Source organism: Mesoplodon densirostris, chromosome 2 (genome assembly GCF_025265405.1).
Source record: "Mesoplodon densirostris isolate mMesDen1 chromosome 2, mMesDen1 primary haplotype, whole genome shotgun sequence".
Lineage (NCBI taxonomy): Eukaryota > Metazoa > Chordata > Mammalia > Artiodactyla > Ziphiidae > Mesoplodon > Mesoplodon densirostris.
Genome location: NC_082662.1, coordinates 104,359,918 through 104,387,317, shown reverse-complemented (window position 1 = coordinate 104,387,317; position 27,400 = coordinate 104,359,918). Strand labels below are relative to the sequence as shown.

The 27,400-nt window shown below is 47.8% G+C and overlaps 1 protein-coding gene across 2 annotated transcripts in view; it reads right to left on the bottom strand.

The window, feature by feature from the left end:
• Positions 1–19,141, bottom strand: part of VANGL1 (VANGL planar cell polarity protein 1) — a 50,323-nt gene extending 31,182 nt beyond the window's left edge. Inside the window, exons 1-4 of one of the 2 annotated variants that reach the window (XM_060090317.1) lie at positions 19,028–19,141; positions 11,495–11,584; positions 9,510–9,716; positions 1,002–1,134 (exon numbers count right to left, since the gene is read on the bottom strand). In XM_060090317.1, the coding sequence (XP_059946300.1) occupies positions 1,002–1,134; positions 9,510–9,580 (204 nt within the window). In that variant the 5' untranslated portion in view covers positions 9,581–9,716; positions 11,495–11,584; positions 19,028–19,141. The remainder of the gene's footprint in view (positions 1–1,001; positions 1,135–9,509; positions 9,717–11,494; positions 11,585–19,027) is intronic. The other variant, XM_060090316.1, reaches the window with a different exon arrangement.
• Positions 19,142–27,400: the final 8,259 nt, after the last annotated feature.

Here is a 27,400-nt window from a genome sequence, read left to right as displayed (position 1 = left end):
CATGCTCTGAAGAATTCCAATTTCAGTCCATATATCTGCTTATAAATGCACATCTGTCTGTACCCATAGGTGCACACAGATACATGCTTATCTATATCTTTACAGCTGTGTGGGCACACATCAGTTTATCTGGGGCTAAGGCTAGACATGCATATACTTCAAGGGGCTGTGCAAGCATGTTTCTGAGTATAGCTCAGATGTTTATTCAAATCAAGTAGACTGTGAGACAGTTGGGACCCAGAGAGAAGAACACACACAATGTATTAAAAAATTTAATAAAAAGTCCATATTTTAAAATTGGATGATTTCACATAAAATCCTAACTTCCAGCTTTTCTTAAATATTGCAAGACCCAGGAACACTTAATTCCTGCATTCCTGCTGTTTCCTTGACAGAGGAAATGCATTCTCCAGGTGCCAGATTCCATCACTCCACGCCACAGCCCTGACACTGACATGCCACACAGATTGCTATTTACTCCCAAGGTAGCCTGATATATTTTTGCCTCTTCTGTGTAACCCAGGGTCTATTTCACTCACCTATGTTTCCCTAGCAGGCATCTAAGTGTACAGCTCCAGGTTTAGTGAGGCTTCGTCTGGGCTGTCCTAACCTCTGAGCTCTTCTTCCCAACATGACTTAGGGTCTCTGGAGAGCGAGTTTCCTTCTCTCTTACACTGTTCTACTTTGGAATGAGTCTCCAGAGCCTGCAGCCTGCAACTTTCCCTTCTCTGCTCTGTCGTCAGCCTTGCTGGCTTCTTTTCAACACCATTCAAAGCAGGCCAACCAATCACACTTCAGAAGAATCCTCAAGCTAGCCAATGGTAGGTCAGGCTGTCCTTAGACCAACAAGAAACCACAGGATATAGATAAACTAATTAACATGCTAGAAAAATAAAGATAAAAACCCAAGAGAACCTATTACAACAAGACTTAGGAAAACATTTACAGAAAAGAGGCTTGATCAAGTGCCAGTGTACTTACAGACTGCCTTTGATCCTTACCTGAGCTTCGTCTGTCCGAGTAGAATCATTTGCCAACAAGGGCTCTCCGGTGGGAGCTTGAATGGTGACAGATTTTTCTGACCCTCTGCCATCTTTATTCCGGGGTGATTTGTGCCTCTCTCTATTTCTTTCCCTGAAAAAAAAATAATAAAAGATAATCCGCTAGCACATTTATGCCATGTTAATTAACCCTCATCAAAACATGTTACAGGACTTCCGTGGTGCTGCAGTGGTTAAGAATCCACCCACCAACCGAGGGGACACGGGTTCAAGCCCTGGTCCGGGAAGATCCCACAGACCGTTGAGCAACTAAGCCCGTGTACCGCAACTACTGAGACTGCGTGCCACAACTACTGAAGTCCGTGCACCTAGAGCCTGTGCTCTGCAACAAGAGAAGCCACTGCAATGAAAAGCCTGTGCACTGCAACGAAGTGTACCCCTGCTCGCCGCAAGTAGAGAAAGCCCGTGCGCAGCAACGAAGACCCAACGCAGCCAAAAATAAATTAGTTAAATTAAAAAAATACATTGTTAAAAAGAAACATGTTATAAATTTCATTTTGAATTTAAGAAACTTCTACACACACACACACACACACACACACACACACACACACATGGTGCCAACACCCACCCATCCCCCCCCCCCCCCCCGGCAGAGTAAGCTGATCTTTACTCCCTACTTACTATTTTCTTTCTGCCACTCCAAGACCCGAAAAAAGACTGTCACATCTTCTCTATCAACAGTGATCATATTTTGTCAAAGCCTAATACTGTGAACTCTAGAATTTCTGTAGGTAAGGCACATTTCATTGTAAAATTACTGACTTGATTTGATCATAATTCGCCTAACCTTATTTTCTAGGACTTTTTTCTATTGGGACGACACAGCAAAATACTTAAGCTTTGGTCTGTCCAAAAAAATCTGGGACACACTGTCACCCTACACCTTTGGACAAGAAGAGAAGAAAGGAAACCCTAAACCAATACAGAGAATCAGTTACTTCTCATTCTTACAAATTCAAAATTAAAAGCCATTCCCATAGATTCTAGATGAACTTAAAGCACCCACAGAAACAGGCAAAAGTTAGAGCAAATGACCCCAAGAGGTACACACACAGGGGTGTGTGTGTGTGTGTGTGTGTCTGTGTGTGTGTGTGTGTGTGTGTTTTCAGGCTCCCTAAGGAAAGCAGGCTGTTGCATCATTTTACCCCAGATGAACTTCCTGGGTGGTCTTCCAGGGTGACGATGAGTGCACCCTGCTGTGGGTCAATGCTGAAATAAGGAAAGGAATCAACCACTGTGCAAAGCCCAGGGGTCATGACCTGGACATTAACCACCTATGGAGACTGGCACCCCTACCCCCAACTGTGAAGAGTCAACCCAGGAGCCCCACCAAAGGAGCCCCCCAGTGGCCAAGAATAAGTTCCCTCAAACTCCGTCCCACAGGCCGCCCTGACATCAGTCCTCCTTCCTTCACCCATGAGCCCTCCTCCCCGAGGTCTCCCAGGCAGGACAGAAGCCTTGCACACACACACACACTACAGAGACAGACGGTCAGATTTTGGTTCTGCCCCTACCTGAGGTGTGAGCTTGCACAAGTTACTGAACCTGCCAATTAAAGAATGTCGCTCACCAGTGGCTCTAAAAGGATGAAGTCACTAGCCCCTGCAGTTGCTGACCTTCGACACACCCTGAAAGGAGTTCAGGGCAGAGATCAGGAATGAGGCACTCTGTGCTCTGGGAAAACTGGCAGAACAGCCCTTCAGACAGTTAGACATTTTCAGGAGAAAATTTTATGAACCCAATTTCTCGTATCTTCTCATACCTAGAAAAGCACTAAAATCATTAATGGAGACGTCTGCTCCTCGTGACTAGCAGCAAACTTCTACCAAGATGTGTGCCTGGGGGCTTCCCTGGTGGCGCTGTGGTTGAGAGTCCGCCTGCCGATGCAGGGGACACGGGTTCATGCCCCGGTCCGGGAAGACCCCACATGCCGCAGAGCGGCTGGGCCCGTGAGCCATGGCCGCTGAGCCTGCGCATCCAGAGCCTGTGCTCCGCAACGGGAGAGGCCACAACAGTGAGAGGCCCGCGTACCGCAATAAAAAACAAAAACAACAACAAAAATAACAACAACAAAAAAAGATGTGTGCCTGCTTGCATGTACCCCTTTCATCAAGTCATATATATCCTGACCTCCCCCACTACCTCTTCAGAGCAGTTCCTCAGAGCCATCTGAGAGGCTGTCTCCCAGGCTTTAGTCCTCAGGAAGCCCCAAATAAAAGTGAGCTCACAGCTCTCATGTTGTGTTTTATTTCAGTTGACAAGCCTCTGAAAAACCTCAGTTTCATCATCTATGCAATGGGGATAATGATCTCACCACATAGACACAGGGATGTGAAATAACTGTGGTTATTATTACTGCTATTACTATCCACACATGGCAAAGAATGGTGACTTGACTTGGTGAAGCAGAGTATGTGTTCCTTGGGGATAGATGATAAAGAAGCTTTTAACACACAGTCAAACCCCCTCCCCCTGCACGGCATCCCTCCTATTAACCTACTACTTAGCTAACAAAACCACATGCAGACTTTCTGTGGTCAAACTTCTGCTTTATCAACATCTCCCTAGGATAAGCCCTGGTTAATTCCTTCAAAGGGCAGGGAGGCTTCAGTTGTTCCAGAGACGCTTTCAGTGACACCATCTCTAATCCCTGTAGCGTAATTTATCACTACAATCTATTGCTAAATTAGAGTCCAGAAATAGATGTGTTCTGGTCAACTCTGGTGTTTTATTTTAACTGGGCAACTAAGGAAACAGCTAAGAGATGTTTGTTTATCCAGGGGCGTGTCTCACTGCCAATCACTCCACTCCCCATCCCAATTTAAAGAGCACTTTACCAAGTGCTTTCTTATATTAATCTTGTTCAATCCTAACAATAACCCTAAGTGGTATTATTGTCTGCATTTTATAAATGAGGAAACGGAGGCTCCCAGAGGTTAAGTGACTCCCCAGAGTCATAGCAAGTGGCAGAGCAGGATGTGAACCCACTGCCTCGATTCAGACCCGCTCGGCTGCACTGATTTGAAGAGCAACTGGAAGCTTTTGTAGCACAAGTATTCCTTATGCTCATTCTCACACCCTGAACTCGATGAACTTACCAGAGCTATGGAATCTGCCTTTGAAGCTACTGCTAGAAGTCATGACTGGACCATGACCTTGGAGAACACAAAGCAGTGCACCCAACACTCTGGGCTGCCAAAGACAACCACTTCAAAAGGACTCACTGTGAGAAACAATAAGCAATTTGGGAAAGTTTTCCCATGTGTCTGATCCGTCTTAGAATGAGCTGTTTAGACTAAGTCTGGAATCACTGTTCCCCAGGACCCCACCTTGGCCAGGCCAGACCGAGGCACTCCTCCTCTTACTCTGTTCCGACTTTCTCCAACTGCTCTCACATCTATCACTGTCCTGCCATCTGCCAAGTCATGTGCTCCCCTAACCCATCAATCTCTTCACTGGTCCCACGGGTCAAATCCTGTGACAGCACAAATTCCACTGGAAATCAAAATTCTTTCACTGAGTGCCAATTCCTGCAGGCTGAACACTACCAGGGCCAGAGTGGGTAGGGAACCACCCAGGGCTGGAAACAGCCTCTCAGGGGCCAGCCATTCCTCGACCCGACCCCAACTGGCCCAGCCTGGCCCTTAAAGGGCCCAACAGTCCCCAAAGGAGAAGCGATCTCTACAGTTCCCCTGGTAACATCAGAGGTAAACCAGATAAGAGCCTATTACCTGACACCCCAGGAAGGTTTCTCATCCTCCAAGCCCAAAACCCTAAACCAGTGCTTCTCAAACTTGAATGTGCAGACAAGCCACCTGGGGTGCAGATGAAGTACAGATTCACTGGCCCCATCCCCAGAGAAATAGTCCAGAGGGGAGAGACAACAGGAATCTGCCCTTTTCATCAGCACCCCAGGTGATTAGGAGGCAGGTGGTCCAGGAAACTTTGCCCAAGGCTCTCCCACCCAAATGCTCCTGGGGGAGGAGGTTATTGGAGAGACTACTCAGAAATTTCCCTGTTTGTAAAATGCCCTGTATACAGCCGGGGCTCAATAATGGGAGCTGTGAGTGCAGCGCTCAGCTATACAATGCTGCAGTGTACAGTGTGGCTTCTATACTAAAACAGCATTAAGTGGGTGAGGCTGGGAGCAGGACTCAGGACAGTGTGCATCAGGCCCAGAGCCGAGAGCCTTCCATACACTGTCAAGTAAGGGGCCGATGGAAAGCTCACCCTATCAACTCAACGTGGGCTGCATGCTGTGCTGGTCCTTGTCAAGGGAAAAAGACCTGTTGTACAGCTTTTATAAAAATCACTGGTCCTGAATTACTGCTCTGAATTACTGTCTGAGCCCGGACTACATAGAGAAGTCCAACAAAAAGGCTGCCGTCCAAGTGCTTTCCAGCATGCAGAGCTTTGAGGCCAGTATGGCTGCTGCTTCACTGCATCAGTACCCAAACGTTCATCCCCAGAGCTCCAACTGCCGTGATGTCAAGGATGTGCCAAGTACCCTCCAGGAGAGGGCCCGCCAGTGGTGAAGACCATCAGTCCACGGTGTCTAAGAGAAACAGGAGACAGGGAGTAGGCTACCAAACTACTGAAAGGATTTTTCAAACATATGTGAATTTGGTGTTTTTCCAACTCCACCTGAGTTGTCTGGATCACCTACGCATCTTTGCTGGGCAGGTGTGTCAGCCAAAGGAATCCTTGTATCTTTATCTCTGAGCCTGTCTCCATGCATCATCTGCCCATATGAGTAAAGATAAGTCAGGGGTCGGGGGCAAGCAATAACATGCTGGAGGCCTGGGCATGTGTCTGTAACTGCACGTGTGTGAGTGTGTAAATGCTTGTATTCAGGCGATTCTAGAGCTGAGCCCTGGGGGTGCTGCTGTAAAGCCCGTCTCACTCTGACCAGAATCCCCGTCGATTCCTAGACCGTTCCCACTAAGAGTCAGCATTTCCTGGGAAGATGATTTTGCCCTCTTTCTGTTGTCTGTCTATTTCTATTTGGGGAAAGCAGCTCCATCGGTTAATCTTCCCTTTCCTTGTCTACCACCGCCCACTACCTGTCCTTTCTCCACCAACTGCGACTGCGGGGGCCTGGCTGCTTCCTCTCGGCACTGCCTGCGGGGGCGGTGCTGGACACAGCACAAACTGACTTGGAAACGGCCTCGGAACAAAAGCACAGATCCCGCTACCGCTCAGGCAGCCTCTTTTGGACAATGCATTTTAGTACATTAGTCACATGGCTTACCCTCCACTCCCTTTTTTCCCTATCAGTTACTCTGCTGCTCTCCACCCAGCACAGCCCAGGGAGGAAAGCATGGCTTCCAAAGGAGGGCTAAATGGGGCCTTAAACCTGAGGGTCCTTACCAACCTCATAACTTCAGGCAGATAGTGCTGTCTCTCTGCGTCTCAATTGTATCACCTGTTGAACGGGGGTCCCACCTCCCACCGTCCTGGGATAGCTGTGAGGATGGGGGATAATGACCAAGGGTCCTAACACAGGCACTCTCAAACTGGTCATCAACAGTACTGGCAGCCGCTGTATTGAACTCAGGGAACTGGTGCTCCCAAACCCAAAGGTTAGGCGAGGTCGGCTGGAGTCTGTGCCGTTTTCCCAGCAAGTTAATTGGATACCCTCTGGAGATGGCAGGTATCACAAAACCAGACCACTAACCTCTTTGTTAGAAAAGAGTCACTTGTCATCTGCTTAGGACCCAGCCAGTCCTCCAAAGATGATCTCGGTGTCATCAGGCATATCAAGTTTGCTGCTCTTCATTATTCCCCTCTGACAGTTCTACTAAGATTCCCAAAGAGCAAGCTCCCTCTCCTTTCCTACTCTGCCGTTCAAATTCCCAACAAATCCCTGAGCAAAGCAGCCCTCAAAGGGACACTCCCGGGTGACACAGACCCTCTGCTGGGTCCAGGGCACGCCTGTGGGAGGCTACTACTACTCCCCAGTACCACCCTGACAAAGGACTCCCGGCACCTACTCTCTATGGATTACAACCTCTGCCCCACAGTCACTATGCCCTACAGGGCTGCCTGTCAGGGAATCCAACTCAGAGGTTGCTGCTTTTCTAAAGATGCCAGGAAGTTCACCTATAAATCTCGAATCTCTCACCCCGAGCTCTTCTGAGCAGGCATTCAGCAACACCCTTGATTAAATTATTCAAGGTCTCAGCTTGTATTATCATTTGCCAAGTACTTTCCGCAGGGGTCCAAGAAGGCCCTCGGAGTTCTGCGTGCTGTTTTCATTGAAAGTTACAGTCTCCTAAAGTTACCACAAGAGCATTGCAGTATCCATTTCTGGGGGCCTCAAGGGGCCTGAGGAAACAGCAGTGCAGAGCAATGACAGTTGGGACACGAGTCTAGATAAAGGAGGCCAGAGGTGGTTCCTCCTCTGAACACTGCAAGGCGTCCCTCTCTACTCATCCCCAAGCACCAAGAGAACCCCAAATTCCCACTCCACTCATCACAGTGTAGGATGGGGAAGCTTGGCACACTGACAAGGGAATTGCTTTTTCCAGTTAAGTTCAAAGATGGGACATTTTTACACAGCTGTTTCTAGTATTTTAGAACAAATCTGATATGTTTACCCACTGATTGAAATTTGTGATTAAATGTTTCTCACCAGAGGGTTCCTGACTTTCTCAGGATCTGGGCTCTGGCATGTTACTTTACGCCTCACTCAGCAGCCCTCCTTGCTGTTTCCCATGTTGACTAGAAAGCCTTGCCTGGGCTCCAGCACAAGCTCATGTACCTCTTTTCCCCAGATTGTTATGATTATAAGAGCAATACATGAAATTTAGAAAATAAGGAAAGTTAAAAACACACACAACTATAATCCCAGTAGTTGCACACCTAGAGACAGGCATGGTCAATCTGTTACCATTCACTGTATCATAAGAATATATAACCATTATATGTACAAAGTTTTGAATCTTGTTTTTTAGTAACATGGCATCATATGTATTTTCTCATGTCATTAAATAATCTTTGAAAGTCCTTCTTTTACACTCATTCCATTTCTACTTTTTTTTTTTTTTTTTTTTTTTTGCTGTACGCGGGCCTCTCACTGCTGTGGCCTCTCCCGTCGCGGAGCACAGGCTCCGGACACACAGGCTCCGCGGCCATGGCTCGCGGGCCCAGCCGCTCCGCGGCATGTGGGATCCTCCGGGATCGGGGCACGAACCCGTGTCCCCTGCATCGGCAGGCGGACTCTCAACCACTGCGCCACCAGGGAAGCCCCCATTTCTACTTTTAATCACAAAATATACACTTGTAAAAGACTGAACAAGTGCAGAAGGATAAAGCATAAATGAAAGTTCCTATCAGTCACCATCCTGTGTGGACCCCTTCCCTGTGGATGACCACTCTGGGCAGCTCGGACTCTATCCTTCCAGATCCCTCTCTGTGTGTATACATCCATACATGCTCACAAATGAATAAATCAATTAGATATCCATATCTTACTGCTGTTTTACAAAACAAAATCCTGTTCTGCATTCAGCTGCTTGTATGGGGAACTGCTCAGTCAGGGAAACACCACTATAATCACCATTCCCAGCCATGGCAGGGCTGTGACCACAGGTGGGCCTTTGAGTGTGGTGCTGAAATGCCAAGGCCATTGGTAGCATTAATACAGCCACTGGTTAGTGACCTACTATGTGCTGTGTTAAATGCTTCACAAGCATAATCTCATTTAATCCTCTCAACAGCCCTGCTATACCCATTTTACAAATGAGGGCTCTAAGCAAGAAGCAGCGCTGCAATTTTATCAACTGCACTCTTCACCAGTACAGTACCACCTCTTCATTCATTCATTTCCTCACCATTCTGCAGGTCTGTAATACTGCAGGCCTTATGAATGCCAGTGCAGACCTGTTCATTCCTCACAGAGGAGAGGAAATTTGGTCCCATCACCGAGGTCGGAGTTTTCAAAACCCAGGCCTGCTCACTGGGAAGAGAGTCAGAGAGAAATAAATAAGGCACTAGGCCAATCCTGCCACTTCAGTGGATAAGCCTCAGGCAAATGCATAATGGCACAATGAGTCAGCAGCTTTGGGTGAGAAGCAACAAATTAACACTTTTTTTTTTTTTGAACTTTCACTTACATTCTTAGTAAAGCTTTGAGAGAACTGTCTTTATGAAAAGTACTTAGAAATGAAAAACATTTCCACTGAAGGGAGAAACTTTACTTTAAAATCAATTGTGAGAAATTAAAGTCATCAACTGTAATGGTGGCTAAAAACGTAAATTGGCGGTGTAGTTTCTCCCCATGCCTGTTAAATGCTCTTAAAGCTCAGCTTCTCATGCACCAGTGGACTGAACCTCCAGCGTCAACTGCCCTGCAGTGGGACTGTTTGAAAGTGAGCCCAGGCAGCCTGAGCAACCTGCAAGTTTCCCCCAAAGGAAAAGTGGAACAAGCAGTAGCTTACATACCCTTGTCTGTGAGATTTTTTCGAATGACTAGAATAGTAAGAATATCCAGAATACGTGGATTCGGTATCCATAGCAATGGAGAGCTTGCTCTTGCTGAAGGAGCAGGTGCTGTTTCTCCTTAGAGGTAGAGAATCTCACCTACTGGACTCCTCCTCAGACCTCAAAGGGCCTGGGAATCAAGGACTTACTCTTCGGCAGGAACGAATTCTGGGAAAACAGGGGGAAAAAAAGATATCAACCTTCAAAGCCAAACCCAAGGGGCCAGAAGATAAGTGACAGTAGCAACCTCCTCTCTGGGGTCTCTATGATGGAACAAGTGAGCAAGAGTGAGGCTCCTGAGTGCTAAATGCTCCACTCAGGCAGCAGCCAGCTTGCCCAGGTGTCTGGGAGGGGGACAGGTGGGTGCCGGGCAAGCCCAACCCTCCCCCCACCCCCTACCGCGGCAGCGGGAAACCGGAGGTGGGAGAGACCTGGCCCTTGGCCATCTCCCAGACACAGCCCGGCCTTCCTGGCAGCCCTAGACACCGTGCCCAGCTCCCACTGCCAGTGTGCTGGTTACAAAACAATACCCAGGGAAGCAGCTTTTAAGGGATTTGCTCAGAGTTTCCGAAAGCCACTGGGGGAAAAAAAAAACCGTTCTCAATCTCTTCAATCCAGGAATCCAAACTCCTGAGAATTTATCTCAGGGAACTAATCTCTTTTTTTAAAAAGAAAAACTATTATTAGCACATTGTCTAAAATAGTGAAAAGCAAGAAACACTCTCAATGCCTCCCAAACAGAGGACTAGCTCAGGGAAACATGATTCATTCACCCAAAGAAACATCATAGAGCTCTTTAAAATGCTAATTATGAAGAACAGAAATTTGTATGATATAGGGATAAATTTAAAAAGCAGGCTACATACAGCATTGCAGATAGACGCTGAAATCTACATTCCAGTTACAATCACATAAAATCACTTATGTAAGGACAAGGATGGCAGAACATCAGAACATGAAAGCAGGTGATTTATTAGCTGCAGGTTCCCGGGTTTTTTCCCACATTTTCATTAAATATTGCTATGCAATAAAAATAAATTGGAAATGTTTCCAAGTACATTCCTGAGCCCCACATGCTAAACCTTTACTTCGAGTGAAAGGAGTTCTGCACCCCTTGCCCCAGAGCTGGTCTCCACCCGACAGGGCTCCTCCTTCCAGCGCCCCTGGAAGCTGACACTGCAAACAGAGCCAGTGAGATCAGTGTGAAGAAAAAACAAAGAAGCTGCAAATGCCATACCTCTACCCCCACTGGGAGGAGGCCAAGGCTCCTGAGCAATGACCTGCCAGCCTGGAGGGAATCACCCACAAACCACCACTGGCCAACACAGTCCGAGCCTCAGTACCACCTAGGTTGTGTTTGCCCTTGTCATTCATTCCCTAGGGTCTGTCACCTAGGGCTAGCTAGCCTCCCTTGTCCTGATGTCCTGACTCATTATTTCATGTCTGCTCTCCTGCATGAGCCCAAGGGGAGAAGTGGGGAGACCCGGGGTCTAGCCAGGGCTGCTCACTGTCAAGTACAACCTGGGATAAGTCACCTGCCTTCTTGAGCCTCGGTTTCCTCATTTGTCAAATGGGGGTAAACCCACCAGCCATGGGCTTCACAGGGTTGATCTGGAGATATAAGCTGATATAGTATTAGGAGCTGGGTTCCAATCCCAGGCTTTACTCACCTGTTAGCTATACGACCTCAGTCAAATTATTAAATCTCTGAACCCACATCTGTAAAAGGTGAATAAAAAGGCTCATGCGAGAAACACACAAGCTACAACTGTGACCACTCCCAGCACCAGCTCCGATACGCTGGATAAGGGGCATTTGGGGTTATCAAGACTCCCGTGACCAGTCCCCAACCTAGAGGCTCTCCTTGTCTCTCTCAGTAAGAGAAAGGCATGGAAAGGAGCAAGGCAGAGTGGGTGCCCATGCTCACCTCCCCACCTGAGGCTCACCTGCGGCCAGACAGCGCTGGGCTTGCATCCCAGTGCAGTCCAGAGCTTGCTAACTAGCTGTGTCCCCCTCGGAGCCTCAGGTCTCGTCATCTGTAAAATGGAAATAAAGCAGCCTATTTCGTGGGGTGACTGTAAAGAATCAAATGTGGAAAAAACCCCACTGTGGGCGTTTTAAAAACATGTTAGTTTTGCTCTTGGACCTTCCCCCACTTTTCCAGAAGACTTTAAGAGCCGGCTCATCTTTTTTTTTCTCCTTACTCTTCCTCCCAGCATGTTCACTAGCAATTCCAATGAGCTTTCAGCACCTTAGACTCTCACTTCCTTTCTGCTCTGGGCTATGCTGCGTGTTCTTCTCCATACCTGGCAGACGCCAGCCTCAGGAGGTGAGCCAAGATCTCCAGACCTGCCCTGAATGAGCCTCTTTCCCCAAAGGCCCTTCACCCAGCTCTCTGCTGACCTGCAGGTTCCAACACCCGGCTGCCTGGCCCAGAAACCTGACTGCTGTCTTCTACACCCAGAATTGACCATCCACAACATCTATACTTTTTTCTGCCCTCCAACCCATTAACTCTCGATTCTCTTTTCCATCCCAGCTTCTAGCTATTTCTGGCTAAATGCTGCTGGGGTGTCTCAGAGGCAGGTGGCCCAGGCCCCGAAGACCTGGGCTGATCCTATTCATGCTCCCCGGCCGTGACACTGTGGGGCAGACACTTACCTCTCTGAGCTTATCCCCCCACCCTCCCACCCACCGACACCCCCATAAAATGAGGCCATTTAATATGATCTCCTCCTACGGTTGCTGTTAAGCATTAAAGGAAGCTCCCAAAATAAAGCCTCTGGCACAGGCTAATGCAAATTTCATTCCCCTACTGCAAGAGGACGTCATCCTTAGTCTTCATTAAAACCTCCGGCCATCCGTTAAGGCAACTCCAGGCATGTCCCTCAAAGGAAATCACGGGCTCCCAAGTGCTGTTTGGGGGAAAGCTTTACCTCCACTCTACCAGCTGCCCTTGTCTGGTTTCTCTCTCACAATTCCTAACTATACTTATCAAAGGGGTGGTTTGCATATGCTGCCATTCCCTCCCTCTTGTCACCCCAATCCTCCATTTTTTTTTTTTTTTTTTTTTTTGTGGTATGCGGGCCTCTCACTGTTCTGGCCTCTCCCGTTGCGGAGCACAGGCTCCAGACGCGCAGGCTCAGCGGCCATGGCTCACGGGCCCAGCCGCTCCGCGGCATGTGGGATCCTCCCGGACCGGGGCACGAACCCGTGTCCCCTGCATTAGCAGGTGGACTCTCAACCACTGCGCCACCAGGGAGGCCCCAATCCTCCATCTTTGACACTCCATTGAAACAGCGTTAAGTTGGCCAGAGATTGCCAGGAGCCAAATCCAAAGGTCCCATCCTTGTCCTCCTTCCCTCAGACCTTCTTAACCCATGTATTCATTCATCCGCCTCCACATTTAGTGGGGCTATGAGAGACCTGCTAGGTGAAGCTAGGTTACAGCGATGACAATGGCACACAGCACACGGCTGCCCTCGCGGAGCTCTCTGCTGCCTGTCCTCCTCCGATTTGATGGTGTTTATGCTACTCCTCCTCCAACAGTCCTTTCCCTCTCCCCCATCAAGTTACCTTTTAAGACTCAAAACTCACCCATTATTCTCCTCCGTCCATGGATTTACTCTAGGATAAGCTCCATGGAGACAGGAGCTACTGTTTACCTACCCCAGGATACACTGAACATAAGAGGTACCCAACAAATACTTACTGAAAGGATAAATCCCCAATGCACATTTCCTACTCAGATGCCTCTTGCTCCGCTTGGGATTATCATCACCCCTGCAATGCTCTCTGGTGCCCCAGACTGTTCTTTTCAATTCCCTCCACTGGCGCCATACAAACATCCTACTGACCCTATACAGCCAACCCAGCACCATTTTCACAACTCTCTCCCCGCTTCAGCCCACACATTCTACTGTCACTAAGTGCCCTCTGTCCCCTGGGATCCACCCCTCACTCTCCCATTTCTCAGGCCACCCACTTCCTCCAGGCTCCACGGACACAGGGCTAAACTATTACAAAGCCTGCAGGTTTCCTCACAGAATCCAGTCTCTAGAGGGTTTGGGCCCCTTCTGAGTCACACTGTCTCTATCAGAGCTATCAATTCTTGTCCAAGATCTCAGTGAGGATTAAGAAGCAGCAACCAGAGGCAGAGGGACAAAATCCAGAGCGAACTCATCTCAAAAGCCAATGAAAGAGTTTCGACAGAGTTAACAGAAAAACACATCCTGAAGCTTATCATTGCAGCAGTACATTTACAAGATAGTTCCCTTGTATGCACAAGAAATTAGCAGAACTCAGATAAGGTCAGAGGGAGGCCTTATCAGGAAGATAATAAAGTAAAGAAAAGGAATCAGGTTCTCTGGGTAATAAACTGATAGGCTGCTGCACTGGCTTGAATAGGATAGGGTCATATAAAGGTGTCAATGTGGATCCTGGAATCTGGAACTATCTGTCTATCACACTGACCCCTGACATGACCCAGACTGTGCCTGGCTCTGGCTGGGCAGCTGCCAGAGTGATCTTTCAAATCACGATGTGGGTGTCACTTCCCTGCTTAAAACCCTTCCACGGTGTTCCGCTGCACTGCAAATAAAACTCAAAATCCTTCACTTGGTCTGCCAGGCCCTGCCCACCTCTCCAGCTGGGCTTTCCTTCTCTACCCGAGGTTCTCTAAGGCACCCGGCTCTCTGCAGCCTCAGTATATCTGCTCTACTCACTCTTCACCCACCTCCTTTTGCCCAATTCCTACTCATCCCTCTCAGCTGAAATACAGCTTCTTTCAAGGGCCTTTCTGGCCCTCCGGCCTCACCTGGCCCTTTCCCAGCTTCCTGTACTTCTTGATATCCCAATTTCCAATTACACAGGGACTGGCTCCTGTAGAGACAGTAAGCTCCACAAGGGCAGGGGCCTCTTTCATTACCCTCTCTCCAGCTCCTGGAGCACAACAGGCTCTCTGTAAATGTGTGCTGAATGAAGGAAGGGTTTAGGTGGCAGATCTCGGGACGTGGAGCCCATAGGTTCACTTGTGGAAGAAACCTTAGAGGTCGTCTATTTTAAATCCTCAGTTTTACAACCGAAGAAAAAGATGCAGAGATTACATTCCACAGTGATATCCGAACCACCAAGAGTGGAGCTGCTCTGCTGCTTGCACAAGTCTTACTCAGCGGCAAAGGTTATATGCCAGACACAGTAAGAACTGGCATCAGTCTCTGCCTCCCCCTGTCCTCCTGTCATTTATCCCTTCCGGGCTGCAAGCAAACACCAGGATAGGGCTAGAGCTTGTCAAATCACATCTCATGAAGGTCAGAGGGCAGTGTTGAGACAGGTGCAAGAGCACTTTTGACTTAGTGGCAGCATCTTAAATCTGGAATTCCCCAGCAAAAATGTCAGAGACCCTCCTTCACCCCCCCTTTATTAAAAGCAAAGTGGGGATCAGAGGCCTCGAAGAGAATCTGCCCCTAGTCACATTCACTCACATAAAATATACCTGACTCCTACTTGAAAGGAAAACACAGTGTTCAGAAAATCATATGAGGGAAATAATATGTTATGGTAATGACAGTGGTAAACATAAGCTAACCTTCTCAGAAAGGAAATTATAAAAATGTTAACAGCTCTGCCTAGAGCTATTAAGTGAACTTGGGTTGGAGGGTAGAAAGTTACCTTGCAAGGGGTACAGAGACACACGCTGAATTTAAAGAGCCATTCTACTCCTTCTGCAGTGGATGTATTTCCAAGGGAAACAACTGTGTTTACATATACTGTGCACATCACTTTGAATATTTGATTTTTATCATATATATAATTCTAAAGGGTTTATACCATTTATTATTTTTATTGTTTTCAAGCTAACATTTTTCTCAAGGTACCCATTTTTAATTATGTGGCACTCAAGGGGAAAAGGATAATTTAGATAATTTTGTTTAGTCAACTTTTCTTCTACAGGGGACAAGCAATGAGCACAGGTTTTGAAGTTAGATTGTCACTGTTCAAATCCTGGCTCTGCTACTTATCAGCTGTGTGACCTCAGATTAATTACTTAACCTTTCTGTGCCTGTTTCCCTAATTACAACAACAGAATTATATTTTGCTTACCTTATAGGCTCAAGGTGGGTTAAATGAGATCATTCATAATCATTCAGACTAATGCCTAGCACACGGTAAGCACTCACAACTGGTAAGCATTATTACTATTTAGTAAAGTTAAATTCCTTCCATTGGAAAGAATACCTTTGTGAGGCACATGACTTATGTATCCTTTTCATTAAACTTATGTACTTTTTTTGGTCTATGTGAGTCTACCTTTAATGAATCCCATTAGCTATAGTTAACTAATTTATTGATTTCCATTCTTTTCCTTGCAGGCCTTCTTTTACCATCCCCAGGTTAGAAGTGAGTATCGGAGAAAGCTCTGTGTGTTTTATTGGGTTTATCTGGAGGACCTCAGGGTTGTAAGGGAGGATGGGAAGAAGTATTTTGCTGAACTTGTGGTCTATAAACCATAACACATCATCCAGGCCACTGATGTGGGGATCAGAAGGATTGTGGCATTTGCAACAAACCCAGTGATTCTTTCATTACAACAGTGCTCTTATAAATGAGTGATTCCGGGCCACTATTCACAAGAAAAGAAAATGTCAACCTCATTTTACCTGTCTTGCCAATGATTTTAACTCACCTTCCCAGAATATCTCCTCTTGGCTCCAGTCATCAATTACCTCTGAAACACCCTTAACAGCTGGGTATAGATTTCCAAAAGCTGTGAATGGTTAATGTGTCTGGAGTTCTTACGATGCATATTTGTTTTCAAGTGACGCCCCCTCGTCCCCTGCCAGATTTTTAAGCTTCGGAAACGTAAATTTCATAAGTACTACCTCCCCTGTAAATTCCATGATGCCGGGTCCAATGACTGCTGTCCAATAAGTGGCATTCAGAAGGACACCAATAACAGACCTCATCTGAACATACATGCACCTTTTCATCAGGCTTCAGGTGAGGCCAAAGCCACTACTAGAAACATGGTCCAGCCCCACGTCCACCTAATCCTGTCTTGTCCACCTTCTGGAAAATGGCACAGCACGATGCCCATACACAGCTAGTCCCCTAGCCACAGCTAGTTCACTTTATAGAGAGAGAAGGGCCATAATCATCTAATGGCTCACAGTTAATCGAGTGCTTCACATGTATTAGGAACTGTTTTAAGTCATTTGCATAAATTTTCTCACTTAATCCTCAGAATACGCCTTATATGGGAGAAAAAATGTGAATTTCATGTTACAGTTAAGAAAACCAAGGTGGCATACCTGTTAAGTGCTGGAGCCGGGCCTTGAACTCTGAGAGTCTAATGCCAGAACCTGTACCCTTGACTATGGAAACTATATAACAATGTAGCAATTACCAGACTTGTTTATTTACAGAGAGGAGGGGAGGCAACAATCACAAATTGTCCCAAACCACACATAACCCACAAAGAATTCTGCAATTTCAACTCCTACTCACAGATTCAGTGTCCCAAGCATTGTGGGGAGTCCAAAAGAAAAGAAATGAATCTGAAATAGTTCTAACTCCAAGGAGCTCACACCCTAAAGGTAGAGCCTGCCTATTAAAATACAATGTGATAAGTGCCCACTCAACCCAAATGCTGCTGACGTCTGGGATAACAAACAGGGTGTGTGTTTGTGTGTGTTGGGGGCTGGAGGGGAGAATACCTTCCTCACTCAACATTTGTTTATTCTCCAGTGGACCAGGGTGACCTGGCATTGCTTCACGGTCAGGAAACCTTCCCTTACGGTTTCATCCCTTTGCTCAAGTACACAAGGCAATGAAAATGTGTTGCCTGGCAAGCAGTCCTTACAAATATGCCATTCTCAGAATTCTCCCATTTTACTTACAAATTAAGTTGCAACCAAGTCACACTGCCAACACTGTAACAGTGAATATTTCACCCTACCTGTTTCACTAATTATATTGAGAGACACCAAAGTCTGGGAATGCTAAATGCTTATGGATAGGTGAAGAGTGTTATTTCTTTGAACTGGAGAATAAACAGTTTTCTCCCACAAATCAAAGCCCCAACTATATCACATTGATTTAATTCAACTCTAAAAACTCTAATTAGTGGTTACATAAAATGACTAATTACATCTCCCTGGATTCAGACAGTTTCTGCCATCTCACTTAAAGAGACTAGGAGCTGTGTAATCAAACCCACCCACTGGAAGGAGAATGCTAATTAGCATTGTTGATTGGTGACACAAGTTATAATATTTTTCCAGCAACCCTGTAAAATTTATAAACACATCAGTGAAAATGCCAGATTCTTTACAGCTTGCTAACTTTTGGAATATTTGTCTAAAAATACATGCATTTCCAATCACAGCCCCCCAAAAGGGGTTTAACAAAATGCACGTGCCAGCCACAAAATCATCATAATAAAGAGCTCTAACATCTCTTAACAAGCGGCTAAACGAGCTCACAACACCTTCTTGGGGTGGGCTTTATACCTGGTTTGAAGCTGTGAAAACTGCCACAGGTTTCTCGGCTCCAAGTCTCACTAGCTCATCTCCGGGCCGCCAGGCCGCGGCTCCGCCCCACTCCTGCCTCCGCCACCGACGCGTTTAAATTTTTATAAAGCTTCACACTTCCCCGGACACGTTTGCTTGGGGCAGTTTAAAGCCTGCAGGAGGAAATGAGGTCCTGCCCGTGGCGAAGACTGCCCCAAGGCGGTGAGATTGCCTCCAACCGGGACGCCTCGGGCAGAGACTAGCCGGACGCCTCCTGCTCCACCCCGGCGTTTTTGAAAGTAAACTCCTACCTGCCTGTTGCGCTCTCCGATGCGCAACCGGACTCGCCCCCCGCCCGCCTCCAGGGCCAGCTCCCTTCTGTAAGCGAGGTGGGAACACAGGCCAGCTCTGTGCCGGTTTCTGGCCCAGGGTCGGGCGGGCCCCCGGGCGCGGGCTGTTCCCGTGTCGAGCCCCGCGGCGGGGTGGGAACCACGGAGCGCGCCCGGCTCCCGGGGTGCGCAGGGCGGTCCGGCCCCAGCCCCGCAGGGCCAGTGTCTCAGCGCGGGTGCCTACAGGAACCCTCGGCCACTCCCTGCCGGCCGGGGCGCGCACCCCAAAGTGCAGCCAGGGGAGAAGCGAGCGTCCGAGGCGTGGGGAGGAAATGCCCGGACCGAGGAAGTGGGGTGCGCGGGGAGCGCGGCCCCGGGGAGGGAGGGGCGCACCTCGCGGGGATGGGAGAGGAGTGGGGTCCCGGGAAGCACGGCTCGGGCTATGGACCGCGGGAGGGAAGGAGGCTCCTGGCCAGAGGCGGGAGGAGGGCAGTGAACCGGGGTCTGAGTCCGGGGTGGGGCTGCGGGAGGAGGACTCAGGGGCTCGCGGGGTCGCGGGTCCGGGTGGGGGCGTCTCCCCGCGGGAGGTCTGCACCCCGCGCCCGCCGCCCCGCCGCGCCCGGCCTGCGGCGGGACTCACCTCCGCGCCGGCCGTGCGGGCTCCGCGGCCCGCGGTCTCGGCTCGCAGCGGCCCCGACTCTGCGGCCTGCACTGGGCTCCTGTAGAGGCAGAGCCCCGCCGCCGCCGCCGCCGCCGCTGCACTGCTGCTTTCCGCTTCCTGTCCCGGCGCCGCCCCGCAGCCCGAGCCCAGCCCTGCGAGCCCGGCGCGGCCGCGAGCCAAGAGCAGCGAGCGCGGCCGGCCCAGCCGAGGGCCCGGCCCACCTGCAGCGCAGGGCGGGGCCCAACGGCGTCTCCCCACAACCCTCAGGCTCAACGCGCCCCGGACACACACACACACACTCAAACACACATACCGACTCACACGCACACACACGCAGGCACACTCGTACCCACACAGACCCTAGGGGCTGACCACACACACACACACATCCACACATCACAAACACATGGTCAGGGATTAACCCCCCCAGCACCCCAACATACTTGCACGCTCAAGCTTACACACTCATGCACACACAGACTCACAATCATGCACAAAATTCAAGCCTGTCTGCCCCCACTGGAGCCCCAAAACACATTTGCCCAGCAGCCCAGGGACTAACCGCCCCCCCGACACACACACTCTCAACTACACATGTTCCAAGAACCAGCCCACAAATGTCCATATATACCCACACCTCAACCCACATACACAGTCACCCTTAAACTCACATGCAGCTCAGGAAGTGACCCCACATATAACCATGCACACCTAGACCCCCATAGGCCCCCAAAGCTGACCCTACCCCTCCTCCTCCCTTTAACAGCGTGGTCGCTGCCCCCCCAACCCCAGTATCCTAGAAGTTACTAGAAGAGCACACCCCTGAAGGCAGGCAGCCCCAGGTTCCAATCCTGATTCAACCAGGTCTGCTTCTAAGTCTTTGTTTCCCTGTCTGAAAAGCAGAGAGGAAGATAAAGCCAGCCTTTGCAGGATAGCGGTGAGGATTATGAAAAGTGGCTGGTGCCCAGTAGACACTGAACAGTTGCCAACTATTCATGTGAATATTTACACTCTTCTTACTTAGCTGTCTTGTGTGGGTGAATAGGGTTAGGGATCCATGTGGAGAGTCTGGAGTCTGGCTGGGACCCAAAGCAGCTTACATGGCAGCGCTGCCCAGTAGAGGTGGTGTATAATGAAGTAGTGTGGGCAGTGGGGTGGGGAAACATACCCACGCGGAGCTAGCCATAGTTACGGAACTTTAGCCTCCAAAGCCCTCACTCTTCCCTCACCACCTCTTCCCCATCCTCCCTAGTCCCCATTCTCTCTCCCATATATATTATATTTCTTGAGGACATTATATGTTCAATGTAGGTGATCTTCATGCAGCCCCATCCGGCCACCAGGCTTACTGCTCACTCTTGGCCGTGTAAGGCGTCTGACCCTCCCCCTCGCCAGCCTCTTACCTGTCTCCTGAGGGCAGCCAGCTTCCTAAGGGTAAAGCCCATTGTCTGTCCACCCGAATCAGTGCTCAGGTGCAGAAATGTAGAGTTTTATAAAAACATGTCTCTTTCATCTTTAAAGTGTAGACCCTTCAAAGTTATAACAGGCCAGGGTTTTCCAATTGTAGTTATGATATTACTGAATAGCCCCCATGAGATATACAGATCCTCAATGGATTTTCATGAAAAGTGATTTTAGTACACTTTAGTGTATTATGTCTACCTTACCATGTGGTGCTTTTGTGGGAAAGAGAGGTAGTGCAAAATAAACCCTTTTTTAAGATAATAAATTCACCTTTAAACGCCATCTACTGTTTGTTTTTATCTGACAGTCTTAAGTATTCGAGTTTAAAAGATGAGTTGGAAAACTTCTCAGGAACTGAATGACTGTATAACCCGGCTCCCATTACCTGTCACAAAGTGGGTCAGCCTTAACCTAGGGTTCGGTTAGCAGGCTTACCGAACTCTTGCCTAGACTCTAGCTTAACCTTAATCAGTAAAAAGGGTAATATTGGGGGCTCCATCTGCCACTCCTTGGTCTTATCATTTGGGCCAAAGTCAGTTGGGGAAAGTGGGTACTATGTACTGGGTGCTCTCAAGACAACAGCGTGACTGTAATTCCACAAATTCATGCATATCTCTCTCTCCCTTCCTACCCATTCTTGCAGATTTCCCAAACCCTAAAATGCTACCCACTAAAGTTCTTCCTGCTACCAAGGTCCAACACAAATGCTGTCTCTATAAAGCCTTCTCCAGTTCCCCCAAAGAGAAAACATTCTCTTCTCCTCATGTGAATTCTCTGGATTTTTATGTTCACCTTCTACCGTGTATTGGTTATTTTGTCTCACTCCTCAATAATGTGTAAATGCTAAGTCTTTATCTCTTTTCTGTCACAGGTCTTTCCACATAGTAGTCATTTTGAAAACTACTTAGCAAATGAATGAATGGCTATAAAATATCACTTGTCCTGGGAAATTAATAATCTAATCAGGAAATAATCTAATTGGAAAGTAATCTAATTGGAAAGTTATGACATGTGCACATAAAGATAGTTAACAACAAAAGAATATATAAAATGCTAAATGCACTATTGGCACACTTTTTACGAAGTCACTTATCCAGCCTCAAGAATTCTGAATACACCTGAAAAACAGGAGTTAAGTGAGAAAGGCCTCTGATCAACTGAATAGATTGCATAAATTTATGATTTAAAACAGATAGACTTTGGGACTTCCCTGGTGGTGCAGTGGTTAAGAATCCACCTGCCAATGCAGGGCACAGGGGTTCGAACCCGGGAAGATCCCACATGCCGCGGAGCAACTAAGCCTGTGTGCCACATCTACTGAGCCTGCGCTCTAGAGCCCGCGAACCACAACTACTGAGACCACGTGCCATAGCTACTGAAGCCTGAGCGCCTAGTGCCCGTGCTCCGCAACAAGAGAAGCCACTGCAATGAGAAGCCCACACACTGCAATGAAAAGTAGCCCCAGCTCGCTGCAACTAGAGAAAACCCGCGTGCAGCAATGAAGACCCAGCGCAGCCAAAAATAAATAAATAAATAAATAAAACTTTAAAAAACCCAAAACAAATAGATTTTATACATAGGAGAATCTCTCATGCCCTCACTTAAGACACTGTTTACATATAGTTTACAAATATTTCTATAAACTTTGTCCTCTGATTCCTAAGCCCACTGTAGGTTAGCAACACATTAAAAGAGAGCAGGAGGTGACCTCAGGAGACCCCAGGGACCACAAAGGGGGGTCATTGCAAAGACTGTTTAACTCCAAAACTCATGCCCTTTCCTTTTACCAGTTACTCCTCTTGGTACATTATCACATCACAGAATGCTGATGACCTTGAGTTATAAAAGTTAGATGGATATTCTGTAGATAGTACTCTATTTAAGAAGACGGAAGATGTTGAAAAAAATTAGATTTCCATACAAAATGTTTGAAATATTAAGTGCTGGTTCTTTAAAAGTCCATTTTCTGTAAAATCTACATATGTGTAATATCTGCTTATAGGTTAATAATGCCAGTGATGAGGTGCTAAAATATGGGTTATTAGGGCCCACAGGGAGAGTCACATGGGTCTGAATGGTCAAGGTCAACTTGTCCATGAGGACAAGAAAAGAAAAGAAGGAAAAGAGGAAAGAAAGAAGTGGAACGAGCACAGGTGGAGGACAGTGGCTGGAACAGTGACTGGCTTATCTCAAGTACTTGCTTAATCAATATGAGTTGAATAAATGGGTAAATAGTATTTCTGTTTGGAGTCTGGGCAGGGGTGTGGAGAGAACAGTGTCTGAGATAGAGTCAAGGGCAGTGAGCAGAGTGGTTAAGCTCAAGAAAAGGGCTCATGCTGAGACATAGAGGATTCAAAGTTGAGTGGCTAGGATTAGAAGATGGAGAACTTGGAATCCAATATTAGTATTTGAACTTTTTAAAATGGGCTAGTAAATGTGATAAAGTATTCATCCACCCATCCATTCATTCAAAAACACATACTTAGTACCTACTAGAGGCAGACAATATATGAGCTACGGAGAAACAAAAGTAGATAATGTAACATTGATCCGTGATTCGACAAGTTAGTCAACAAATATTTATTGAGCACTTATTTTTTTTAATTAATTAATTAATTTATATTTGGCTCCATTGGTTCTTTGTTGCTGCATGTGGGCTTTTCTCTAGTTGCAGTGAGAGGGAGCTACTCTGTTTTGGTGCACGGGCTTCTCATTGTGGTGGCTTCTCCTGTTGCGGAGCATGGGCTCTAGGCGCTCGGGCTTCAGTAGCTGTGGCATGCGGGCTCAGTAGTTGTGGTGCATGGGCTTAGGTGCTCCACGGCATGTGGGATCTTCCTGGACCAGGGATCGAACCCGTGTCTCCTGCATTGGCAGGCGGATTCTTAACCGCTGCACCACCAGGAAGTCCCTGTTGAGCACTTATTACATGCCAGTCACTATTCTAGGCTCTGGGGATACATCAAAATAGACAAAAGCTTCTGCCCTCATGTAGTTTATTTTCTAGTGAGGGGAGATGGGCAAATGAGCAGCATGTCAGATGGTTTAACAAGTGCCCAGGAGAGAACAAAGCGGGATGGGAGACAGGGGTGGGGGTGGGGTGTGCCCCTCCCTGTCCTGGAGGATGTCTTACTGCAGCTTCAACAGAGCCTCACAGTGGAAGAGGAGAGCGCTGGGACTGGGACCAGAGCAGCACAGAGAAAGGGGCCAGCTTAGCCTGAAGAAGCGGCGTGGCTTCACCCGGCCATGACCCTGGGAGCAAAACTTGAAGGATGAGTATTTGACAGAGGAAACGGGAGGAAGCATTCTGGGTACAGGCACAGAAGCGTGGCAGAGTATGTCCAGGAAGCCATGTCTGACGGTGTGCCGCGCTGATGCGCCGGAGGAGAGTGGGGGCGGGGTGGCACAGGAGGCCGTGCAGAGCCGCAGGTCTGGAAGGGTGAGGCACTGAAATGCCGCTGGTGTCCGGAAGGACAGGAAGGAAGCTCTGAAGCAGCACAGCTCCTCGGGGGCCTGCCAGCAGTTTGGCCTGGGGAGAGCATACGGGAGGAAGCAGGTCTGGGATGGGTGGAAGGGGGCAGCACGACCTGGAAAAAGGGGGCAGAGTCCGGAGCTCGCAGGGCTCTATGTGGTGAGCTTAAAAGTGTGGGTTTTATCTGGTAGGCAATAGGGAGCCATTGAAGATTTTTACGGAAAGGAATAAGATGAGCTGACTTTGCGGTTTGAAGAGTGGCTTTTTGAGGAAAGAGTGAAGGCAGAGGGACCAAATAGGAGAGACATAGGGAGCCTGAAGTGATGAATGGGCCTGAGTTACTGCAGCCTTTGGAGGCAAGTATTAATCACAAATGGGGAACAGAGAGGAAGAAGAAGTTCAAGGAGAAAATGTAGGTTCAATTTTAGGTATGTTGAGTGTAAGTATCTTTGGGAGGTGCAGGTGCAAACAATAAGAGGTCACATTTATTGAGCATTTATTATATGCCAGCACTGTTCTGAGTATTTTATAGGTCTTATTCATCCTTCACAACAACCCACGTTTTAGGTATTATATCCTCTATATCCATTTTACAGAGAAGGAAACTCAGGCATAGAAAGGTTAAATAAACAGCAGGAGATCATGCAGCAGCTGACAGGTGGTGCCAGGCTTTGACCCAAGTTTTGCTGACCACAGACTCCCCGCCTTTAATCCATCAGCTATATGGCTTCTTGGCAGTGTACATTTAGAACTCAGGAGGAGACAGGCTACTGACAATGGATACAGTTTTCGGAGATTACATGTGGTTGACAATGAAGTAGAGAAAAGAGTAAGAGGTGGGTAGGAAACTGCAGAACGTGTGAGGCAGAGAGATATGACAGGGACATGCAGAAGTGACAGGTGTCATAGTTGTTTTGTTTCGAAATAGGAAATTCTGAAGCCTGTTTATAGACCAGGGAGAAGAAATCTTAAATTTCAAAATTTAAGATGGGAGGGGTAACTTGGGGGTCGGGTGGAAGGACTAACCTTGTAAATGTACAGACAGAGGTGAGCCTAATGTGAGCATGGAGAGTAAAGGGCATCTCAGTATTCTCCATGAAGTAGGAAGCAAGAGGCTCTAACGGAGCCTGGGAGGCCAGGAGATGGCGTCCAGAGAGAGGAGGTATATCTGATGGCTTCTCAGGGGCCCTTTGAACATCTGATTGCCGCTGGGATGGAAATCACAGAAAATGCACATTCCCCTTTTTTTTGCAAACCATTTGAATGGACTCAGACTCAAGGCCTCTAAGGAACCCCAGACATTGTCCTCTCTACAGCCTCTTCCATGTCTAAGAATTGTTATCTTTAATGAGTTAAGTTTGAGGTGAGAGTGGGATGCCCAAATAGAAACTTGAAAAAGCAGAGAAAATGATGAGACTTTCTATTTCTATTTTCTATTCTATTCAACAGCTTTCTTGGGCTCGGGAGTGTAGTCTATGGACAAGAAAGCAAATGTGCTCTGTGTAAAGGGGGACCTAAACACTCAGCCATGACCCATGGACCAAGTGCACTAACGCCCCAGTGGGGCCAAGCCCTGGCATCTGCGCTGGTCCACAGGCCTGGGTGGGCAGCTGACTCCCAGGCCCAGCGGCTCTCATTACCAGGGGAGCTGGGAGGCAGCGCAATGTCGGGTAGAGCTCAGATCTCAGAAGCAGGATGCTGCCAAGGCTTCAGTCAACCCTTCCTTTTCACTTGTTATCAGTGAAAAGGGGAGAAGCCGGGGCAGAGAACCTGATGGAGACACCAGTCAGAACACATGGCTCTGTGGCTTCTAGGTGTTCCCAAGGTGATTCCACTTGCCTTGGCTGTGCAAAGGATCACACTCAGGGCCAGTCATGGGCAGGGATGGACTGGCTAATAATACCTTCTGGGGACTGGAAGTTTCTTCTTTAATGTTGTTTTTAATCTGGGGAGTCATTGTCAGTAATTCATTACCTATTTATAAGAAACACTTGAATAACACCCTGCATACTGCGTTAAGCTAATTACTTGGACTAACACCAGGTGGCATTATTTCCTAAGGGTGAACCAGCCTCTGGCACTCCTGGCCTAGGCTCCGACTCCGGACTGTGGAGCAGACACAGGTGTGGAAGGAAGGCCTCGGCTTCTGGCCCACAGCCAGATCCACTCACCACAAGTCACCAATAGTCTCCATGGTTGCTGCAGAAGGGGAAGGCCAAGTCTGGGCATAGAAGAACAGCACCATTAATCCATCTTAGTGATCAGGGTTTGAGTTAATTATACCTTTTTATTTTCTGCATTTCTAATGCTTTGACATCTGGGGGCCTTGCTGCCCCAGGAGAGACTGCCCCCCTCAGGGCTAGCTAATTCCTAGACATAGTAAAGACACAAGCGATGCTCTTCATATGCAAACCAACCAATCTAGAACCCATACCCCATCCTTATCCTCTATCCAACTCTCACACTCTGGACCACTATCCATCTGCCCTAATCACCCCAGGGTCAGGTATGGGACAAGTAGAGACAGGCCCTACACCCCAGAACCTGCTGAAATTATTTAAACCAGAAATCCTTAAGCTTGTTTACCCTGCCTTACTTGTTCCCTCTCACAGGAAAATAAAGGCTCTTGCCCATGTTTTCCTCCCACTCTCCCTGCCTCCTGACTGACCCTGGTGCTTCTCTGTGTGGCCCTGCCTGGTGTAGTGTACCCCCTCCTCTTGGAATTGTCTTCTCAAAGGCAATTGTCTCCTGATCTGTTGGCCTTATCATACCTGAATAATAATAAAACCTACATTTTAAAACAGGGTTTCTATTGAAGCTGCTCATTTGTGAACCATATAAATGATTAAGCAGAGAGAAGGAATTAATATTTATTCTGTTTTTTATTATGTGGCAGGCATTGTAATAGTCTTTTTTTTTTTTTTTTTTTTTTTTTTTTGCAGTGTGTGGGCCTCTCACTGTTGTGGCCTCTCCCGTTGCGGAGCACAGGCTCCGGACTTGCAGGCTCAGCGGTCATGGCTCACAGGCCCAGCTGTTCCGCGGCATGTGGGATCTTCCCGGACCGGGGCACAAACCCGTGTCCCCTGCATTGGCAGGCGGACTCTCAACCACTGCGCCACCAGGGAAGCCCTGTAATAGTCATTTTTAATCTATTATTTAATAATATTTTCCTGGTAACACTAGTGTAGTTTTTTTTTTTTTTTTTTTTTTACAAAAACTCAAATAGTTTAAGTGCCATTTCCAAGGTCACAGAAGCTAAACCCAGACTTTCTGGTTTCTAGCCAGACTTTCCCATTGCAATGGTTGTAGATAACTAAGACAGATTTCTTCTTGCTGTTACTTTATTCCCTCTTCCCTTCTCTGATTAATGATCACTGCTTACCCCATCCTCTACCACTTTTCTTTCCTTCTACTTTTCC